This window comes from Oryctolagus cuniculus, chromosome 18 (assembly GCF_964237555.1).
Source record: "Oryctolagus cuniculus chromosome 18, mOryCun1.1, whole genome shotgun sequence".
Taxonomy (NCBI): domain Eukaryota; kingdom Metazoa; phylum Chordata; class Mammalia; order Lagomorpha; family Leporidae; genus Oryctolagus; species Oryctolagus cuniculus.
Genome location: NC_091449.1, coordinates 16,613,606 through 16,635,431, shown reverse-complemented (window position 1 = coordinate 16,635,431; position 21,826 = coordinate 16,613,606). Strand labels below are relative to the sequence as shown.

At 47.8% G+C, this 21,826-nt stretch overlaps 1 protein-coding gene across 4 annotated transcripts; it reads right to left on the bottom strand.

The window, feature by feature from the left end:
* Positions 1–210: 210 nt before the first annotated feature.
* On the bottom strand, positions 211–21,823 carry WDR87 (WD repeat domain 87). 4 transcript variants are annotated; one of them, XM_051846688.2, is made up of 6 exons: positions 21,225–21,362; positions 12,544–12,664; positions 11,113–11,283; positions 7,538–10,416; positions 6,830–7,098; positions 211–6,134 (listed from the first exon to the last, which is right to left on the bottom strand). In XM_051846688.2, the coding sequence occupies exons 2-6, from the start codon at positions 12,616–12,618 to the stop codon at positions 385–387; spliced, it is 9,144 nt and encodes a 3,047-aa protein (XP_051702648.2). In that variant the 5' UTR covers positions 12,619–12,664; positions 21,225–21,362; the 3' UTR covers positions 211–384. The 4 variants fall into 4 exon arrangements, with proteins under 4 accessions (XP_051702648.2, XP_051702649.2, XP_069918352.1 ...); XM_051846689.2 differs by having other exon boundaries at positions 11,176–11,283; XM_070062251.1 differs by lacking the exon at positions 12,544–12,664 and having other exon boundaries at positions 21,225–21,823.
* Between the last annotated feature and the right edge of the window lie 3 nt (positions 21,824–21,826).

The following is a 21,826-nucleotide window of genomic DNA, read 5'->3' as shown; positions in this document are numbered from 1 at the left end:
GAGACAGGGCTCTCATTGCCCTTGGCCTTTGAGGTGAATATGACTTCTCGGAGGCAAGGGCAGACTCTTCTGCCTCAAGGTCTCCACAGGGTGAACAGCACTGGCTTTGGGAAGTTTTTCCACTCTCAGGAATCTATGAGTATCTGGTTCTGCAGCTACTTCCTGAAGAACCAGAGTTTGGAGATAAGGGACACGTGAAAGTGCTTGTTGCAAGCAAGAACCTCCTCTTTATTCTGCACATAGAAACTGGTTTCCATAGAATAGGGAAAGGGCTTTGACCTGGCTCTATCTCTGTGTGGGCCCTACGGATGAAGGTCTAGGTTCTGGTGACCAATACCTTCTCTAGTTGGGAATGAAAAACCCTGTTTTCTAGTCAGTCTGAAATTAGGAAGTGGGAGCAATGATGTGGGGCAATTCCTTGGTTAGATGAATATCAGCTTGGGGCAGGCTCTTCCAGGCAAGTTCCAAGATCCCGTAATGGGCAATGCCCATGGAATGGATGGTACGCACGTTGTTCTGTCCAGGGAGAGGTATCACATCCTGGAACTCTGGAGGATTTTTGGGGATATGAGACCTACCACAAAACAGGTGATAAAATAACCGCTCCCCAGGAACTAGCTCCGTGGTGTTTAGTGCCTCTTTGTAGGTGATCTCCTGGGATTGAGGTTCCTCCCTCAGTAGCAGGTCCTGTAGCAGCCTCTGGATGCGAGGAGACTTAAGTTGGTACAGGTCCATGAGCTGATAGAACTGTTCCATCCAGGCAGCCGTGTCTTTGGCATATCGCTGCTGCAGCATCCGCAAGACATAGTACAGTGCCACAAATGTCTCCCATGGAGGCAGCTCTTCCCTTTTTTTTGAGATGGGGTGTGTCTTCTTCTCCAACTTAGGCAATTTGGGAAACTTGCCCTTGTCCTTAAAATCCCGTAAGTCCTTTTGAAACATCAGGGCCAGAGTTTGCTTTTCCACAGAGGTATGGGGACTTTGAAAAGTGTCTCCTGTGGTGGGATAAAAGTATTGCATATCCATCTCTTTAACAGCATCAGATAACTGCTGTGCCCGCCCACTTCTGTAAGGTTCTCCCAGAAGATGCCAGTTTAGAGCCTTTGGGTCAAATATCCTCTTGGTAGCTAATGGAGACTTTGATGTCAGGACATCCAAAGGTTTCAGCCAACTCTCCGTGTCCTTTCCTTTTATAGGAGGAATCACCTTTAGATGTTTTGGACTTAGGGACCCCTTGCTGGGTTTTGAGATCCCCGGACTTCGTGACTCCAGGGCCTGCATGTGATGGTACACAATGGCTTCAAGCTTGGCCAGATGCAGCCACTCTAAGTTTCCCTTTGAGGTAAGGTCTTTGAGGAGCTGACACAATCTGTGAAAACTATCCCTAGAAAGCTGTTCTCCTGCTTCCATCCTTTCGAGGACATGGCGGATCCACTCTGTATCAGAGAGACTCACCTCTGGAAACTGTTCCTCAGTCAGGATTTGGGAAAAGGGGAATTGTTTTTTAGTCTGTTCTGTTGGGGCTGGACGATGCCTCAAAAGCCACTTCCGCCTGGGACCTGGTGGTTTGTGCTGGAGTTTCTGAGCTTCCATGGTCTTCCTAAGTATTTGGGAAATGAGTGGAGTCTTTAAGCCCTGATCTTGGGACTCCAAAATTGTATCCAAAGCATGTAGAGGTACAGGTTTATATTCCTCCAACAGTTCTCTTTCTTTATCCATAAACCTAATCCTTGAGAATGTCCTGGGTGTCTCGAGGACTATGCCCTTATCGTCCCAGAATGTTTGTTTGACAGGTAGTGGCGCTGGCATCTTCCCTCCCATCCCCAAATCTGCTGAGATCAGTTTCTTGGAAGGGCTTTTCAGAATTCCCAGTTTTATAGCAGTGCCTTTGATCTCAGGGACTGTTTTTCCAATAGAAGGGACTATTTCCCGTCCCCTAGGGGCCTTTCTTCTTTCTTCTTGTAACTTAAATTGTTTTTCCCTTTTTAAGATCTCTTTCTCTGGGCTTACCTCTTCCTCCAATGAGCTTCTTTCCTCTTCCTCCTCTTCTATCTCACTTAAACTTTCCGTCACACCCTCACTGATGCTTTCTTCCTCCTCAGATGCTTCTTCCTCCTCAGACGCTTCTTCCTCCTCAGACGCTTCTTCCTCCTCAGACACTTCTTCCTCCTCAGGCACTTTTTCCATCTTGAATACTTCCTCTTCCTGTTCTGCCTTCTTCTTTTGTTTCATCATCATCTTTCTCTTCCACTCCCTCTTCTCTTTCTTTCGAAATGCTTCCTTCTCCTCCCCCTCCTTCTCTTCCTCCATCCCTTCTTCCTCCACCACCTGTTCCTCCTCCCCTTCTTCCACCAGCCCCTCTTCTTCCTCCTCTTCCTCCTCCTCCTCTGACTCCTCCTCCTCCTCTTTATCTTCCTCCTCCTCCTCTACCTCCCCTTCTGACTGTCCCTCCTCCTTCTCCTCCTCAGAGGAACTGTCTTGCTCTACTGAATCTAACAGCCTTTCCACTTCCTTGGAAAAGCTTTCTTCAATTCCTAGCTCGTCCTGTTCAGTGGAAAGCTTTTCCTTTCTTGTATCAACTCCATGTTGCTGTTTTTTCTTTCTCCGCCTTTGTTTAAGGGATTGGATGGCCTCCTCTTTTTCTTTTTTTTCTTCTTCTAATCCTTCTTCTTCATCCTGCAGGACTTCTCTCTGTTCCTTGGCCAATCTGCTTTCCTCCTCAGCCATTTTTTTCTCTTGGCTTATTATCCTTCTTATTTCCTTGGTCAGTTTTCTCTGCTTCTGAGCCAGTTTCTTCTCATTTTTGGTCATGTCTGACTGGTCCATAGAAAAATCCCATTCTTTGGTGTCAAGACTATCCCGTTCCTTGCTCAATCTGTTCTCCTTAACAAATAGTGACCTCTTTATCTTTGCCATCTTTAATTCTTCCTGGGTTATTTTTCTTTCATCACTAATTAGTTTTCGAAGTGCCTTTAAGACTTTTTTCGCTTTTGTTGGTTCCCCGGAAATGACCATCTTCTCTTTAAACATCTTCCTTACTGCTTTGGCTAATTTCCTTTCTTCCTGGGCATACATTCTCTGTCCTCTAGTAAGCTCCAGTTTTCCCCTGGCAATGTCCTTCTTCTCAGTGGCCAATATCCTATCTTCATAGGACAGTATTTTCTCCTCTTGCAACAATCTATTTTTAATTAAATTTATTTCACCCTCAGACAGTTTTCTCTCTCTTGAGGGCTTTTGAATCCCTCCCTTGGAGAGAATTTCCATTTCCTTGGCCAGTCTTGCCTTCTCCTGGGCCACTTTCTCCATCTCCTTGTGTAATGCTTTTTCTTCCCTAGCGATATTCAACTCTTCTTTGAGCAGTTTCCTTCCTTGGAATATGGATGTTTTCCCTGCAGCTAATTTCATTTTTTCCTGGGCCAGTTTCTCCTGTTTTTTAGCCAGATTGCCCTCTATCTGAGCCAGTTTTTTCTCTGTGTTAGCCAGTTGCTCCTTCTTCTGGGCCACTATCTGCCTTTCATCTTTTAGCTTCTCCTCTATTTGAACGAGTTTCTGCGTGTACACGTCCAGCTCCTTCTTGGCCTGAGATAACTGCTCTCTGCTCTTCCTGAGGTTCTCTTTGAGACGGAGGAGGCTCTCTTTATTCGGAACCATTTTTTCCTTATCCCAAGCCAGATTCTGTCTTTCCCAAGCCAGATTCTCTTCCTTCTGAGCCATTATATTCTTGCTCTGTGCAAGTTCTTTCTTGTTCTGGAGCATTTTTTCCCTTTCGCTGGCCAGTTTCTCTTTATTCTGAATCAGCTGTTCTCTTCTCTTGGCCAGTTGTGCCTCTTCCTGAGGGGTTTTTGCCTTGTCCTGGGCCACTTTCTCCTCTTTCTGCATTAGCAGCCCTTCTTCCAAGATCAATTTTTTCTCTTTCTTAGCCAGCTTCTCTTCTTGCCAGGCTAGTGTCTTCTCTTGCTGAGCCAGTCTCTCCTTTTCCTCAGCCACTTTCTTTTTTTCTTTATCCAGCTCCTGTTCTTTCCAAGCCATTTCTTCCGTGTCCCAATCCAGTTGTGCTAGTTCCTGGGCCAACTTCTTTTCTTGCTGTGCCAGATTTTGCTCCTTTTGAGCCAGTGTTTCCATTTTCTGGGCTGTTATTATTTTTGCCTCAGCCACTTTACCTCCTTTCTTTGCTAGCTTCTCTTCTTCGCGAGCCACTGTCTCCTGTTTCTTTGCCAATTTCCTCATTTTCTGGGCCAATCGCTCTGCTTCCTGGCTTATCTTCTCCTGTTTTTGGGCCAATTTTTCCTCTTTCTGGGCAGACTTCCTCTCTTTCTGGGCCACTTTTCCATCTCCACGGACCATTTTCACGTATTCTCGGGCCAGTTTTCTCTCTTCTTGGGCCAGTTTTCTCTCTTCTTTTGCGAGTTTCTCTTCTTGTTGTGCTAGTTTCCTCCCTTCTTTGGCATATTTTCTTGCAGCCCGGGCTTGTTCGCTCTGTATCATGGCCCATTTTCGTTCTTCCTGGATTTGTCTCTGCTCTTCTGTGATCTCCTCCTCTTCTTCCTCCTCCTCCTCTTCCTCCTCCTCTTCTTCCAACCCCTCTTCCTCCTCTTCTTGCTCCTCCTCTTCTTCCTCCTCTCTCTCCTCTCTCTCCACTCCCTCTTCTCTCTCCTCCTCCTCTTCTTCTTCTTCCCATTCCTTAGACATTTCTTTCCACTTACGAAGCAGTTCTTTCTCCAGCTTCAATTTTTCTTCATCCGTGTGCTTGGATAAAAACATATTTTCCCAGGCCTGTCTCCACTTTTCCCATTTCACCTTCTTGCCGGCCCCCTCCTGCATTTCCTCCTCCTCTGGGACTGGTTCCTCCTCATCCTCCTGCTGTTGCTGCTCTTCCTGAGGGCGCCTCCTGTCCTGATCTTGCTTCCTTTTATCCAAGGGTTTCTTCACACTTTGGGCCTTTTTCCATTGATCCCAGTAGTCCTTCCATTCGTCCAAAGACAGCTTTCTTTCAGGTGTAACTGGTTCTTCTTTTCCCTCAAATACTACTCTTTGAGGTCTGGCCATTGCCCCCACTTCCTCACTCTTCTCCCTGTCTTGTTTGGTTATTTTCCTCCTCTTTTTACCATCTTTTCTCTCTTCCTGAGCTGCTTCCCCCTCTCCCTGAGCTGCTTCCCCCTCTCCCTGAGCTGCTTCCCCCTCTTCCTCAGTTGCTTTCCTCTCTTCCTGAGCTGCTTTCCTCTGTTGTTTAGCTGACACCTTAGACAATTTTTTCTCTTCTTTCTTTGATTTTCGTTTTCCTTTGGTTAGGTCACCTGATTCTAAAAAGGTAAGTTTCTTTTTCTTGCCTTTTTTGGGAACAACTTGGGTTTCCTCCAAGTCCTGCACGTCACTTTCTTCCTTTTGCTCCTCTTCCTTTTGCTCCTCTTCCATGTCTCTGATCACCATGTCCTCTCTAATAATCTCCTCGTGAATAAAAATTGGTTTCTCCTCTGGCCAGGCTACATCCCAGTCAAAGTCTTCAAATACAACCTTGCTTTCTTTCTTCAACAAGGGGCATATCTTCTGGAAGAGCTCCCAGCTGGGGTACCGATCTGCCAAGATCTCCTTAGCCATAGCCACTAGTTCATTGTTTAAAGCTTCTGACAGTTTTGTTTGGGATTCAGATACCCTCAGGACCATAAGGCGACATAAATCATCTCGCCATGATGTGCCACGTCCAGGGGTCCTCTTGTGGCCAGGCACTCCAGTGACACCCCGTCCATGAGCTTTAGCCTTTCTCACAATGGGTCGTTCTATTACAGTAGACGGAGGTTCCTCAGTTACAGTTTTCTCTTCCTTTCTCCTCTTCTTGTGCCCCTTCACGGGTTTCTGAACTGTCGATTTTCTGTCTCTTTTGTCACGTACTTTCCTCAGCATCTTCAGCGTCAAAGCCATGTGATCCTTTGAAATATCTTCCTCTGAAGATTCAGCATCTCTTGAGAACTTCATGCTGCTGACTGAAGTCCTTCCAGAACGAATGATGATATCTTCTAGGCTCTCAAATAGTGTAGCTTCACTCTGCTCACTTTCAACCTCTTTTTCTGAGGGCTCTGTGGTCATCGGTTTTAAGTCTACCTCTTTCATCTTCTTGAGACCCCTCAACAGTTTTCGAGCTGCAGGAAGGATTAGGAGATGGAGGTAAGGAAAGCATGGGAGACTAAACGAAATTCCTCCCAATATCTGGTGTGAGCTAAGAGGCACTTCCATAAAAGAGATGGCTGAGGCTTCAGAAAAACCAAAACACACAAAAAAACTGTCTCTTTGCTTTAGTCTCTCCCCCCCTCCCAAATCTTAAGATAGGTCTTAGGATCTTCCTGAGTATGGTTGGATCCTTCAGAAGAGAGTTTTTTTTTTTTTTAAAGATTTATGTATTTATTTGAAAGGCAGAGTTAAGAGAGAGAGAGAGAGAGAGAGAGAGAGATCTCCAGCCACTGGTTCACTCCCCAAATGGCCATAATGGCCAGGGCTGGATCAGGCTGAAGCGAGGAACCAGGGTCTCCCACATGGGAGGCAGAGGCCCAGGGACTTTGGGCCATCTTCTACTGCTTTCCCAGACACATTATATTAGCAAGAAACTGAATTAGAAGTGGAGAAGCCTGGTCTCAAACCAGTGCCCATATAGGATGCCGGCATGGCAGGCCGTGGTTTTACCCACTATGCCACAACACCGGCCCTGGAGAGTTCTTTTCTGTAATGTATTTCCACTAATCTTTCTTCCCACCTGGAATCTCTTGACTCATTTTAGCCCTACCTACCTTGCTGCCTCTTAAGAAATCCTAGGGCATGGACCATATCATCCCATACATACTCTGTTTTTTGCCCATTGCTCGGCCCCGTCTTTGGGCCTTGCTGGGCTTCATGGCCATTCCAGGTTCTTCAGCAATTGTGGGAAGTTGTGTAGGCAAGTATATAGTTTCAGAAGTCCTGGAAACATCTAAAGAAAAATCAGGCCTTTTATCTCCTGACAAGGTCAGGTTTTCATTCAATCGCTGCTCCACTTGAGCCTGAAGGATTTGGAGATCTGTGGGCCGCATCCCCAGCAGATGGTCCAAGGATTCCTCCCCTATCATCTCTTGCCTGTGAAAATCAGAGAGGAAGGACTATGTTGAAACGTGGGTAAGGGGGAGAATGTAAAGGCAAGAACTGCTGTGGAATTGGCAGGGGGCTTGGCAGAGCGGCTAAGAAATAAATGATGTTCAAGAAGAAAGAAAATGTTTAGGAAGCCAAGATGTCAGTGAATGGAGTAATCTGTATGGGGGTGCTGTAGGGGTATGAGAAAAGGATGAAAAGTTGAATTTGATGTGGTAGGAATAGGCAAAGAAATGGAGAATGGAATGAGCAGTCAGGGGAACATGAAGGATAGTTTAAGGTTGGGAAAAGGTTATGAAAAAGAAGAGGGGTCAAGGAGAACTAATGAATAGGAATGAAGAGGTAGTAAAGAAAGGAAAGAGGAAAATGGAAAAGAGGAGAAGAAAATGAGGAGCTGGTAGATAAGTGAAAAGAGGTCACAACTTACTGCATCTCTCGGTAAGTGTCTTTATTCTGGATTAGCTCTAAGAGTGAGGCCTTAGAGTGGATCCCAATCTCAGCCATTAGGCTCAGGGCCTTACTCCTCACTCTTTGGTCCTTGTCCATTAATCCTTGGGCCAGAGGCAAGGCAAAGAGATGAGTAATCATTCCTAGACACTTTAGCCCTTCCCAGGCCAGTTCTCGAATCTGTGGGTTGGAATTAGTCGTATCATCCAACAAACGATGGGCTGTCTCAGAGCGCAGGGAAGGAGACACCTGATAAGAGGCAAATATTTGCCTAAGTGCGCCAACACAGCATTGGTACTTCAGTGGGGAAGCATGGATCATGACACTGAGGATTGTCTCAATCAGGCTATTAACAGCAATTTCACTCATCTTTCTTCCCAGCCAGCTGCGGTTTCCTGTGTCTGTAAGGACACTATAGGTTGTGTCCTTAGACAGTCTCATTCCTAGGAAGTCTTCATCTTCCTTCTCCTCGGAATATTCTGCAATATCACTTATAGCTCTTGCCCTGCTATGCCAGAAGAATTGTTGAGACCTGTCCCATTCCAGTTCCCGCTGGGGCGAGTGCAGGCTACACTGTAGGAATATTGGGCTGCCTTCTGGCCAAAGACGGGCACGAATAACTGAGTTGGGGATGTAGCAATCAGGGGCAAGAAGCCATTCCCGCCCATGACCAAAGTAGCATCGCAATATCTGATAGGGATTGAGTCCATCCCAGCTAGTCAGCTGTAGTTGGGGAGGAACTACATAATGAGGTTGCTGAGGTTTGCTCGTCTGCATCCAGTCAGCTTCTACCCCTTCTAAAGAATCACGTCTGGGGGTACGCAGTAGCACAGGGCTCCCTGCCTCATCTTCTTCTATGACATGTGGCACAGAATGGTCAAAGGCAATGGCTCGCTTATTGATAAGGCTCTCCAGACCCGCTAATTCCTGTTGCCCTTGTCCAAGGTAGACATATTTGGGCACAAACATGGTCTCAAAGGAGAAGAAGAAGCTTGGTATGAAAGATTTAGGGGCTTCTACTACTTCATCTGTTATACTCATAAGGGAAAAGCAAGACAGAATGTTTGGGGGAAGCAGTTTTAAACAGGATACCAGATAAAGACTCTGGTTGAAAGTCACAAGCAGGTCGCCTCGGTCATTTGCAAAGCAGAGGGGGCCAAAGTGCAGTGATGAGTCCAACATGGCTATCAGTCTACCATGGAAGTCCCAGATCCGGACAGAGCCATCAACGCCACCTGTGACAAAAAGACTCAAAGGTAGGCAGACATCAAAGGACATAATGGCACATTGGTGCAGAGGCAATGTCTCTATGAACTTCGAGCCTTCCTGCAACCCGGAGGACAGAAAATCATGGAACTTCCAGAGACGCAGGCAGTTAGTCTCTGTGATGGCACCCACAGATTTGGGCAAGAGGATAAGGTGCTTAAGGTGACAGCTGCTGAGAATGCTAGCCAGTGGCCTCAGTTGTACTTTGATCCCATCAAGCACAGCTTCTGACAGGTGTACGTAGTCATCCATGCCATAGGAACAGAGCAAAGAGTTTTCTCGGCCACCCAGAATCCCTCCAGACATTGTAGAGAGTGCTAATACAGCCCCAAAATGCATGAATTTCTCTATTCGGGCACAGCTGTGCTGGGAAAGTACTCTTATCACACCACTCTGGTGCCCAGAGAATATCAGTCCTTCTAGCCCTCGCCCCAGGTGGAAATGTCCATAAGCCAGGCATTGTACAAAGTCTTTAGAATCTGGTGAGGTGCTTAGGAGATACTTGGCTGGGCAAGGGCAGCGAGTTGTGTCAAATACCAGCACCTCTGAGCCGCCTGTTGCCACAAAGAGCTCCTCTTTACCTGGGTCATAAGCCCAGTCCACAGCTTGGTCCAGAATTGAGAAGGGCCAGGTGATAACCAGAAGATTCCCTGTTACTGGGGACACAAAGTGTAACAAGCCATCCTCAGTAGCGCACAGGATCCGGAACCAGTTATCTCCACAGCGGACCCGACGCACCTGCTGTGGAGCAGAACCACAGACGTTGAAGAGGCTATAGAAACAGGGCAGGCAGCGCAAGGAAAAACTATGGTTAGTTTGGCAGAAGAAAGTTGTGCTATCAATGAACTGGAGTCTATGCAGCTCTTCACCCAGTTCTAGCCGCCGCAGCAGGTTCCCAGAAGTAAGGTTCCACTCTTTGATCAAGCCTTCCTTGCCAGCTGTTAGCAGGGTGTGGGCCTCTGGCCGGCTGTGGATACATATCACAGATAAGGTATGGGCCTTGAAACTGTGGAGGGACTGGCCCCAGCTGAGGTTCCAAACTTGTATTTCCCCAGCCTTGTGTCCAGCATAGAGAAGGCCCTGATCAAAACAGGTGCAGCAGCAGGTGATAGAGGAGCCCCTGGTGGTGGAAGTGAACTTCTTTACCTCCGCCAGCTTACCCTGGCCCTGGCGTTCAAGGACTCTTACCACCGTCTCACAGAGAGCTATGAGGGAGCCATTGGGTCCATTCAGCACGATGTCCTGGACAAGCTCATCATTAGGCATGGAAACCATGTAGAGTATTTGGAGGCCCTTGCCACTTCGCTCAATGAGCCAGGTGATCACTGCCCCCATGATACCAGACAGAAGCATCTTCATTTCTGGGTCATAGCAGAGGCAACTGATGTTGAAGCGGCAGGGTACTATGCCTAGAGGCTTAAATGCCCGAAAGTGGTCTCCAAAGAGCCGCAGGAGCAGGTCACCACAGTAGGCCACGAGGATATGAAAGGAACCTGTGTGGACCATGGCCTGAATAGGTGGCAGTCGTTCAGTCATGGAGAATGTTCTTTTCTCAACCATGTCCTCAGTTTTGCTCTTCATCCATACTACAGCCTGGAAGAGAATAAGATGGGGACTGTGGGAAAGACAGTAGAGAAGGAAGGCGCTGAATATATTCAGCTATTTTTCCTCGTTTTTATGCTAAGGAGGAATTGGAACACACTAGAATAATTTTACTCCCTAGTCATAGGAGTTGGAAATATGCTAGAGGCAGGAAGCCTAAGACTCTTTGCCTAACCTTAGTCAACTTTAGGAACCATAGTCTGCTCAACATAGAGACTGTAATTGGAGAAAGAATGAGGGGGAGTCCTAGATCTAGGCCATATTCATTCAAGGGGCTTTTCTTTGTCAATCTAGGCTGAGGGTTATGTGAGTATGGCCCCTGGAGAACAGGCAGGCATTGTGGTGCAGCATGTTAAGCCACCACTTTGTATACCCACATCCTATATTAGAGTGCCTGGGATTCAGTTCCACCTCAACTTTCAATCCAGCTTCCTACTAATGCTCCTGGAAGGCAACAAATGATGGCCCAACTACTTGGGTTCCTGCCACCCATGTGTGAAACTTGGATAAAGACCTTGGCTCTCTGGCTTTGGCCTGGCCCAACTCCAGCTATTGTAGGCATCTGGGGAGTGAATCAGCAGATGGAAGATCTCTCTCACTCTCCCCCCCCCCCGCTTTCATCACTCTGCATTTCAAATAAATAAATAGCCAAAACTTAAAAAGAAGGGGGCAGAAAGGCAGTTTTACCTGTATTTCTTTCGTGTATGGTGTCACCCAAGAGAGGGAGGCAAAGAAGTAGGAATCACTCACATAGTGGCTTATGAACGGCATATTTTGAGGATGGCGAGATTCTTTGAACAGTATCTGGGACCGGTCACTCAGCACAACTATGTCATTCTTTGGGTCATTTGAAGGTTTCTGAGGAGAGGTATGGCATAAACTAAGAGGCCAGGACACATGTCCACTAAATATATTCTCACACAGTTCACAATATAAGCAGTTTCCAAAGTTATGCACCCAAACCCCAAGAACTATTCCTGTTACATCCATATATACACACCTTATCACCCATGGGACATCAACACTTCATAAGCATATAACAAATCCCCCAACACATAAGGAAACCAACCCCTCTTAGGGCCTTTATGGATGCATTTTATAGTGTGAGCACAGAGGAAAAGGATGTTTTTCCCAACATAAAGCCATCCTTTAACATTTTCCCTGGATTCTAAAAGGTACACATGTCATAAAGGGTACAACATTTAATCAATTACCCAAGCAAATGCATTGCCTCATTCTCATATAGGATATCACAGAATATCCCAAAATTCAGTGCAGCTCTAAATTATACAGCTTAAAACTTGACTAAAATTTTTAGGATACCCTATTTTTGGCTTTTAAATTTGATGGAGGAATTGCACATATACAATATGTATTAGCGCAAGGGCTGGTGCTGTGACGCAACGGGCTAACGCCCTGGCCTGAAGGGCCGGCATCCCAATGGGTGCCAGTTCTAGTCCCAGCTGCTCCACTTCTGATCCAGCTCTCTGCTATGGCCTGGAAAAGCAGTAGAAGATGGTCCAAGTGCTTGGGCCCCTGTACCCACATGGGAGACCTGGAAGAAGCTCCTGGCTCCTGGCTTCTGATCAGTGCAGCTCCGGCTGTTGTGGCCAATTGGGGAGTGAACCACTGGATGGAAGACCTCTCTTTCTCTCTTTCTGCCTCTCCTCTCTCTGTGTAACTCTGACTTTCAAATAAATAAATAAATATTTTTAAAAACCATAATATGTATTTAAAAAAACACAAAATGTATTACTGCACAGGAAAACATGCACCTGAGTTCCTTTTACACAAAGCCAACAACAGCCAACTGAGGATTGACAAATGCTCTCTCTGGTGCTTTTCCCCTTTCCTTTCAGAAAATCTCTCTTCTCAAGGTTGATTCCTGTTAAGATGCTCCAAAATGTTCACCTCCCACCATCAAAATGTCGTTTTAAGAGGTCTGTAGACTCATCTGGAAATTGAAGACCTGCTTCCTACTAAGGTGACTGTTGTCTCTGTGGTCTACCTGGCTGCTTCCTGCGTCCATGGACAGTCTCTGGCTCCTCTGAAGTGCTCATCATTGTGAAATAGAAAGAGGCCAACTAGTGACACACTTATGTCCTGCACAGGCATTACCTTGCTTTTCTCTATGGTGTCATTTACAAGGCATTTAAAATCCTTCCACAGGGGAATGAGTCTGGAGGAAGACATCACCTCAATTTTCCCCTGGTTCTCTTTAGAACTGTTGCTTAAAAACCTGTGGGAAACCGAAAGAGGGAGACTTAGACACTGCTATTCTTTTCAAGGACCTAGGAATCAGAAGGCAAGAACCATGAACTCATATGAATTAAACACCTTCTGGAGGGCCAATGTTGTGATACAGTGGGTTAAGCTGTTGCTTGAAATTCCAGCATCCCATATTAGAGCACCATTTGGTATCCTGGCTGCTCCACTTCTGACCCAGCTCCCTAATAATGTGCCTGGGAAAACAGTAGAGGATGGCCTGGATGTGGCCTGGCCTAGACCTAGCTGTTACAGTCATGTAGGGAATGAACTAGCAGAGCAAAGAGCTCTCTTGCTCGCTCGCTCTCGCTCTCTCTCTCTCTCTCTCTCTCTCCCCCTCCCCTTTTCTCTTGGTCACTCTTTCAAATAAAAAAATCTTTAAAACAAAACCGAGGCCGGCGCCGCGGCTCACTAGGCTAATCCTCCGCCTAGCGGCGCCGGCACACCAGGTTCTAGTCCCGGTTGGGGCGCCGGATTCTGTCCCGGTTGCCCCTCTTCCAGGCCAGCTCTCTGCTGTGGCCAGGGAGTGCAGTGGAGGATGGCCCAAGTGCTTGGGCCCTGCACCCCATGGGAGACCAGGAAAAGCACCTGGCTCCTGGCTCCTGCCATCGGACTAGTGCGGTGCGCTGGCCGCAGCGCGCCAGCCGTGGCGGCCATTGGAGGGTGAACCAACAGCAAAGGAAGACCTTTCTCTCTCTCTGTCTCTCTCTCACTGTCCACTCTGCCTGTCAAAAAATAAAAATAAAAAATAAATAAAAAAATAAAAAAAAAACAAAACCGAAAGCCACCACCAACAGGGAAACCCACCTTCTGAATGTCAGAACCTATGCACAAATACATCTTTGCATTTAGTTCTCACTACAGCCCAAGGAGGTAGGTATTGCCTCATTTTATTGATGAGAAAACTGAGGCTTCAAAAGGGTAAAGGGACTAAATCTTAGCATTTTTTGTCATAGCCCAGTAGGATATTACGGGTGAGGGAGGCATGGAAACCTAAGAGAGAGACTAGAATAGAATGCTCTTACAGGTAAACTACAGTTCTTTGCTGCTTGTTATGTGCTAGGAGAGCATTTTGTGAGGACTAGGGGTCCTCAAGGAGTGGTCTCTGGACCTCCTGCACCAGGTTTCTGTGTGTGTGTGTGTGTGTGTGTGTGTACGCATTGAGGGGGAAGATACAGCCTCAAATGCAGATTCCTAGAGCCCTGTCTTGAAACTACTGAATCAGAGCCATGGAAATGAGACCCAAGAACCTTCACTTTTATCAGGCTTCCTAGATGATTCTGTTCCCATAGAAGTCTCAGTACTGAAGGAGGAAACAGAGATGATAGGCACCTAGTACTAAGAGTCAGCCCCACCTACCATGGATGGAGAAAGGACCTGGTCATTTGGCCTTGAAGGCATCTCCAGGTTTGTGGAATTCAGTGGCTGAGAGAGAATTGTCCTCTTCCCCATTCCATTCTCTTTGGCCACAATGAGGACCACCTTCTACTTTTCCTGGTTGGATTGTGAATAAGATTACTTTTAACAATTCCCCTTTGTCAAGGAGTCTGTCATTACTGGTGTGACAATGGACTTTTCATTTCCTTATGAAAATGAAAATGCCGGTCTTGCCTAAAATCCCTTTTAAGTAGACTCTGAATTAACAAGAAATTATGATTGTCGTTTTTAGGCTGGCTTGGTTCTTAGGCAAGTGACCACTGTATTTCCTTCGAACCTGTATTCTTACTTCCCAGTTGCTTTGGCAACATGACAGCTAAATGTATGGTCTTCCCAGTAGAGGGCAGTGGAGGCCAACCTTGCTTGCTACATGAAAGAAAACTTCAGTTTAGAGAAATGGTTCCCCAAAGTGTGCTCTTCAGTACATGATATACTCATAGTTCCTCAAAATTCTTGTGCACGCCTCTACCAGCAGAAAGGCGTTAAGAAGGGTCATAACAATCTAATTTTTAATAGCAAAACTAGGAATGATATTGCTATGGTTTCAATATCCACACCAAAACTCAAGTTGAAATTTAATCCTCATTGTTCAATATTAAGAGAGGTGAGACTTTTAAACAAGTAATGGAGTGGAGTGGGGGCAGTGTTGTAGCATAGCAGGTAAAGCTGCCAACTGCGATGCCAGCATCCCATCTGCGTGGTGGTTCAAGACCCAGCTGTTTCATTTTCCTCTCCAGCTCCCTGTCAATGTGCCTGGAAAATCAGTGGAGGATGGGCCCTTGCATGCACATGGGAGATCCGGAAGAAGCTCCTGACTCCTGGCTTTGGCCTGGCCCAACCCTGGCTGTTGCGGCCATCTGGGGAGTGAATCAGCAGATGGAAGAGCTCTCTCTCTGTCTCCTCTATGTATTTCTTTTTTTTTTTTAAGATTTTATTTATTTGAGAAGTAGAGTTACAGACAGTGAGAGGGAGAGACAGAGAGAAAGGTCTTCCTTCCGTTCCCCAAATGGCTGTAATGGCCGGAGCTGTGCCAATCCGAAGCCAGGAGCCAGGTGCCTCTTCCTGGTCTCCCATGTGGGTGCAGGGGCCCAAGGACTTGGGTAATCTTCTACTTCTTTCCCAGGCCATGGCAGAGAGCATGGCAGATTGGAAGAGGAGCAGCCGGGACTAGAACCGGCACCCATATGGGATGTTGGCGCCACAGGTGGAGGATTAACCTACTGCGCCATGGCGCCGACCCCTGTAACTCTTTCAAATAAATAAATAAATCTTTAAAAAAATATATAACCAGGTAGCGAGAGGTCTGCCCTCATGAATGGATTAATCCATCCATAAATTAATGTATTAATGGTTTATATATACTGATATGTCAGTATAATAATGAGTATAATGTGATTCCCAGAATCCTCCTGGGAATTTGTTAAAAACACAAATTATTGCCCTCCCCTGCCCCTGAGACCTGTATTAGAAACTCTGAGGGTAGGGCTCCCGAATCTGAGTTTTAACAAGCTCTCCAGCTGATCTCATGCACGCTAAGGGGTGAGAACCACCGGTTTGGAGTCGCAGATCAGTTTGATCTGGGCCTCCTGAAGCAAAGTCAGCAGAACCCACCTCGAGATGGCCGACCCAGGTGCTGTGTTGCCCTGGGGACCTGATGGCTGGCTTTGCAGGGCGCTGCAGGTAAACTGACCATCATCTCTCTAATATCTAACCCAGAATGGGTTAGAGCCCCTCCCCCCACATATACACACACAAAAGCTACTGTATCAACTACTTCATCAGTTCTAGAAATTTTTAAGAGGCAGATGTCATGATTTTCATTGTATGTATGAGCAATATGAACCCAGGGGGCGGGGGGAAGAGCCATGTTTGAGACCACATAGGGCACACTGAAAACTAAGATCCAGTCCACAGTTCCGGAATCTTCTGCTGTATCAGAGACAGAAGGTGAAGCTAAGAAAGCTCTCGGAGCCACAGATCTGCTCACAGTGGGAACTGGGGCCTGCCTGTCAGACCTCAGCATCTCTTTTGTCTCTTTCTCCTTTTACCAGGCTGCATGCTGCTCTCCAAGATCTCTTTCCATTCTGTTCCCTTTCAACCCTGTACTTGCTGTTCCTTTGGACACTTTACAGGAACCAGTGCATTCTGCTTCAGATCCTGCACATCAGTGGATGGCTCTGTGGGCAAGACCCCAAGCTCAGATTTACCCCCACTGGCTCTTTCTTGATGTCCCAGATCCGCTGAGAGAGTAGTCATTTGTAGCTAATTTACAGTTCTTGCCATCAGTTCCCATTGTTCCAAAAATCTCCATTAAGTTCCACTTCTTTCAACTAACCCACAAAAAGCAAGTGACTGGGCTCCTTTGGGAGAATATTTCTGAGGGCCTAGCAAGAAAAAGGCCTTCAAGGGGCCGGCGCTGTGGCGCAGCGGGTTAAAGCCCTAGTCTGAAGCGCCGGCATCCCATATGGGGGCTGGTTCTAGTCCCGGCTGCTCCTCATCCGATCCAGCTCTCTGCTGTGGCCTGGGAAAGCAGTAGAAGATGGCCCAAGTGCTTGGGTCCCTGCACCCATGTGGGAGACCCAGAGGAAGCTCCTGCCTTCGGATCAGTGCAGCTCCGGCCGTTGCGGCCATCTGGGGAGTGAACCAGCAGATGGAAGACCTCTACTTCTACCTCTCTTTGTCTTTCAAATAAATAAAATAAATCTTAAAAAAAAAGGCCTTCAAATCCTAAGCCTCTATGTTTACTTACTTTTTTGTCCTCTCTTCCACCCTATAGACCACCTTACCTGCAGAATAAGTGTATTTGCTTCTAAAATATCCCACATTCGACTTCCTAATCCCATTATCTACATAAAAGACAAGTCTAGAGTGAGCTCCAGGTGCTTCAATCCTAATGGTTGACTGATATATCTTAATAACCTGAAGATAATTTAATGGAGAATTCAAGCTTTGTTGCCAACTTAGGGGAGACATTATCTGGGGTTGAGATATGGTATGTCTTTGTGATCATGGAGACAAACCAAGTCTGTGGCAGGGCATTGACACTGGAACTGTATCATTTTTCTTGGCTTCAATCCAACAGGTACAGTGGCAGTGGCAGTCTGAAGGCAGGCGAAAGCCCTAAGAACCTTGCCTTGTAATAAAAAAACTTGACTCCAGGGGGCACTGTACTCCACTACGGTGTCAGATCCCAAGGCTGTTACTGATTGGCTCCTTGTGTTCTGTGGTGTGAGGGAGGGTGCAGCTACAGACAGGGTTCTTGGTCCATACAGCTAACTGTGCAGCTGGGAAGGCAAACATTAAGGAATATTCATGACACTGATTACATTGGGAAATTCTGGCTGATAGGATTCTTTGATTTTTTCTCCTACTTTTAACTTCCTCAAACTTAAATTTAGTTTTAAGAGGGAAAGGTAGAAAGTGCTGTGAGTACATGTAATGTGAAGACCTGACCACCCAAAAGAGGTGATGTGGGCTCCAACCACATGTTGAGGTAGGGTCCTGCAAGGATTGTACAGCCTTGCAGATGGGGTCACACTTGGGGACAGCGGTAGAGAAAGTCCTGCAGGCATCAGGAGGGCCCAGTTAGTTGACCGTAAAGTCAGATGGGCACTTTATCCTACCCTGTTCTCTGAATGACATTATTAAGGCACCCAAGTTTGTCCCCAGTTTTACTCTGGCCTTCAGGTGGCTTCATAGCTAGGCCTGGGACTAGAACATTTAGCTTTCTTTATGGAAAGAAACAATTTTCCAGGGTGACAAATATACACGAACAGGGTGGGTTAGTTTCTGTTCGGTAGAAGTTACTCAGAATCCCTGGGAATGATGCTGACACCTGTGGGGAGCAATCCGGACTGGACTGAGTTACTGGAATTAAGACTTATTCTATGCATCTGCTCTCCCACAATATGGCGCTGGGAGAGAAGTAAACAGCTTCCGCACAGCTGCCTCCAGTTCAAGCAATAAACTGTAGGACTCGCTACTGATTGGAGGAGAGCAGCGTACTCGGCGTGTGGGCAGCCGAGTTGGGATTGGTGGAGGAGGACTATAAAGGAGGAGAGAGACGGCATGCACCAGGAACATCTATGGGGAACATCTGAGGGAACACCCGTGCAGCCCCCGAGAAAGCCGGCCGGCGGTGTGCCACTCCCCTGCGGAAGTGGGGAATGTGGCCAGGGGGAACTGCCCTTCCACGGAGGTGGAAGGGATAGTAGCCAACCCGGGAAGAACCAGCAGCAAACCCGGGGAGGGCCGAGCAGACGAAAGAACAGCGCAGGGTCCTGTGTCGTTCCTCCGCGAAGAGGGGGAGCGACATAATGGTGCCGTGACTCGGATATGAAGCCTAGGCAGGGTTCAGTGTTGCTCCTCCACGAAGAGGGGGAGCGACAGACACCCACAACTGATTATGTCGTCAAGTGGCATTTTCCAGATGTTCTTTAATTCTTACAAGGATTCTATGACTTAGCTATTATCCCTCTCCCTTAATCAAACAACTTTTTTTTTTTAAATGAGCAATGTAAAACTATTCAAAACATAGTGAGTGACATGTAAGGAAAAGAATGTCACCTTTTCACATCAGGCCTCCTGTCTCCCATTCACAGGTGTGACTCTGATTCTCTAAAAGTGTTCTGTACATATACAAGCATGTATATATATTTTTCATATACAAATTATATATACACTGTTCTGCATCTTTTCCTCTCAATATATCTTAAAGATCAGTTCAAATTAATACCTGTAGCTCTGCCTGCAGGGTATGCCACTGTGTGGCTGAACTGTCATTTATTTATCCAAATTTCTTTTCTTTTTTCTTTTTTTGACAGGCAGAGTGGACTGTGAGAGAAAGAGACAGAGAGAAAGGTCTTCCTTTTCTGTTGGTTCACCCCCTAATGGCCGCTGCGGCCAGCGCGCTGCGGCCGGTGCACAGTGCTGATCTGAAGCCAGGAGCCAGGTGCTTCTCCTGGTCTCCCATGCGGGTGCAGGGCCCAAGCACTTGGGCCATCCTCCATTACACTCCCTGGCCACAGCAGAGAGCTGGCCTGGAAGAGGAGCAACCGGGACAGAATCCGGCGCCCCGACCGGGACTAGAACCCGGGGTGCCGGCGCTGCAGGCAGAGGATTAGCCTAGTGAGCCGCGGCGCCGGCCCCAAATTTCTATTAATGGATATTGAAGAATTTTGCTACTACAACCAATGCCACAAGTGAATATCTCTATTAATGCTTCATTGAGTTTTAACAAGTTGTAAAACTGAAGTAATAAAAACATTTTTTCCATTAAATATAACTTGGATTATGCTAACTGACAAACTTACATGTTCCAGAACTCAACGACTTCTGAGAATAACTGACCATGCAGGGGACAGAGCCCTTGGTGGTGACTGAGACTACTCCAGCTCATAAAGCAAATTTATTTGATAAAATAGACCAGAGACTTTCGGACCAGGACAGGCAGAGCCTTTGCCCCTAGTAAGCAGGAAGCAGCTATAGAAGATATGATTTTATGCCCTTCAGCGTCTGTTAAGATTAAGGTCTGGAGTTTGGGGGGGGGGGGAGAATGATATAGGCAGGCAGATAGGATCAAATTGATTAGATTTGTGAGCTAGAAGACCACGCCCTCCACTATGTCCCCTGTGTGATCTCAGGCCCCTACCTGACCCTACCTATGCACACACCTGCCAGACTACATAACCACTCCCCTTTGGGGAGTGAATAAAAGGCCTGGCCCGTGGTGGGCCCTGCTCTTTTTGTTGTCCTTGTTGTGCACTCTTGTTGCCCCCTGGTTGCACCGCGCCTCTGGGCTCCAGCCCTGCCTCTGCTTCCTGTCTGCATGCTCGCTCCACGTGGCTCCTGGCTTGCTCTCTACCTGGTATGGACGCAACTGCAACTTAGCTTCTACACTTCTTTCTCCCCTAATTAAAGCCCTCACTTTCCAATGCATTTCTCTCACTGAATACAAATGCTTAACAACTTAAAAAAATAAATATAGCTTGGAATAATATTTTGGATGGATGAGTATTTGGGTTAAATAATCAAAATTAACTTCACCTGTTTTGTGTGTGTTTAAACGCTAAAGCTGCTCATGTGACTTGTATTTTTACCAGATAGCCTCTTCCAGCTCATTGCTGTCTAGTGGGGGCCTGATACCCTGCTGGACTGAGAACCTCCGAGCGTTAGGACCCCCCTCTGTTTAATTTCTCCTGTGTCTTTTTTTTTTATTATTTTTATTTATTTATTTTTTTTGACAGGCAGAGTGGACAGTGAGAGAGAGAGAGACAGAGAGAAAGGTCTTCCTTTGCCGTTGGTTCACCCTCCAATGGCTGCCGCGGCCAGCGCGATGCGACCGGCGCACCGCGCTGATCCGATGGCAGGAGCCAGGATCCAGGTGCTTTTCCTGGTCTCCCATGGGGTGCAGGGCCCAAGCACCTGGGCCATCCTCCACTGCACTCCCGGGCCACAGCAGAGGGCTGGCCTGGAAGAGGGGCAACCGGGACAGAATCCGGCGCCCCGACCGGGACTAGAACCCGGTGTGCCGGCGCCGCTAGGCGGAGGATTAGCCTAGTGAGCCGCGGCGCCGGCCTCTCCTGTGTCTTAATAATCACCCAACTTGGCATAGGCCAGGGACTTAATGCATGCTTGTTGAAAACGAGGGCAAAGGAATGACCTGCTGCCCCTCGCCCAGGAAGAGGGAATGTGTGCTTCACAGCTTCTTATTTCCTGGAAGACGTGGCCTGAAGCAGAAAGGGTACTGCCCAGAGAACCTTGCAGTTCCAGTCAGTTCCTCAGTAACCCTCATGGAGGAGGAATGGCAGTATCCATCAATTAAAAAAAAAAAAAAAAAAAGCTGGACACTTGTGTCCGCAGGTGGAATAAATCCGGATCCCCTTTCCTGGCTGTAGGTACTCAGCAAGCACTAGTTACCCTCCAAGTGTGTGATCAGCGAAGGAACGCCCTGCTCGTGGGATTCGGGCTCCCGGGGAAGCCGGAGCTCTGCCGTGGCCCCGGCAGGGCAAGGACGACCAGACCCGGCTCCCTTCACAGCCGGGGGGCGCCCCAGACCCGCGCGTGGGCCGGAGGGTGGGCGGGGCCGCGCCGTTTACCTGCGGCCGGATTCCCCGCAAGAGCCGGGCGCAGTGTGCGAGGCGGCACTCAGGAGCTCCTACGTGCAACAGACCTGGAGGGAGTGCCTGAGAGGCTACCTCGGGGATGCCGCGGAACGACTCCGAGAGAGCGGTTAGTCGCCCAACGCCGCGCTGGGCCGACTGACCAAGACGACGGGAGCGAGCGCGCGTGCGCGCCCGGCGCGAGACCCCGCCAAGCGCGCGCGAGCGTTCGAAAGAAAGGAAAAAAAAAAAAGCCTTTCCCGTGGGGGCCCGCGGAAATTTAGGCCGGAGTCGGCTGGCGAGCGCGCGTGCATGAACGCGCATCGACGCCCTCTGCCGCTCTTCTCCGCGGGGAATCGACCGCACTGCTCTGCTACCCCCGTCTCTCCCGAGGCTCTTGCTCTCGGGGTAACTAACTCACAGAGAGGAAGGGAGAAGGCCTACCTAAAGAAGGAAAGAGACGGAGAGGAAAAAGGAGAAACCACCCCGGTGGCGTGAGGAGCCAGGTTCCTGGACTGGAGCCTGCACAAGACACGCCCCCATTCCTCACGCCCCTCGGGGCTGCGGAAGTGCTCTGGAGCGGCAAGGAAGGCGACAGA

What these genes read in the sequence shown, in the direction of transcription:
- WDR87 (XM_070062251.1), bottom strand. Translation starts at nt 21,551, where the DNA reads ATGCGCGTTCATGCACGCGCGCTCGCCAGCCGACTCCGGCCTAAATTT. An exon ending in CATACACGAAAGAAATACAG is followed by an intron (nt 10,417 to 11,112) that starts GTAAAACTGCCT and finishes ATTCTCTTCCAG; the next exon opens with GCTGTAGTATGGATGAAGAG. An exon ending in GACACTTACCGAGAGATGCA is followed by an intron (nt 7,099 to 7,537) that starts GTAAGTTGTGAC and finishes TGATTTTCACAG; the next exon opens with GCAAGAGATGATAGGGGAGG.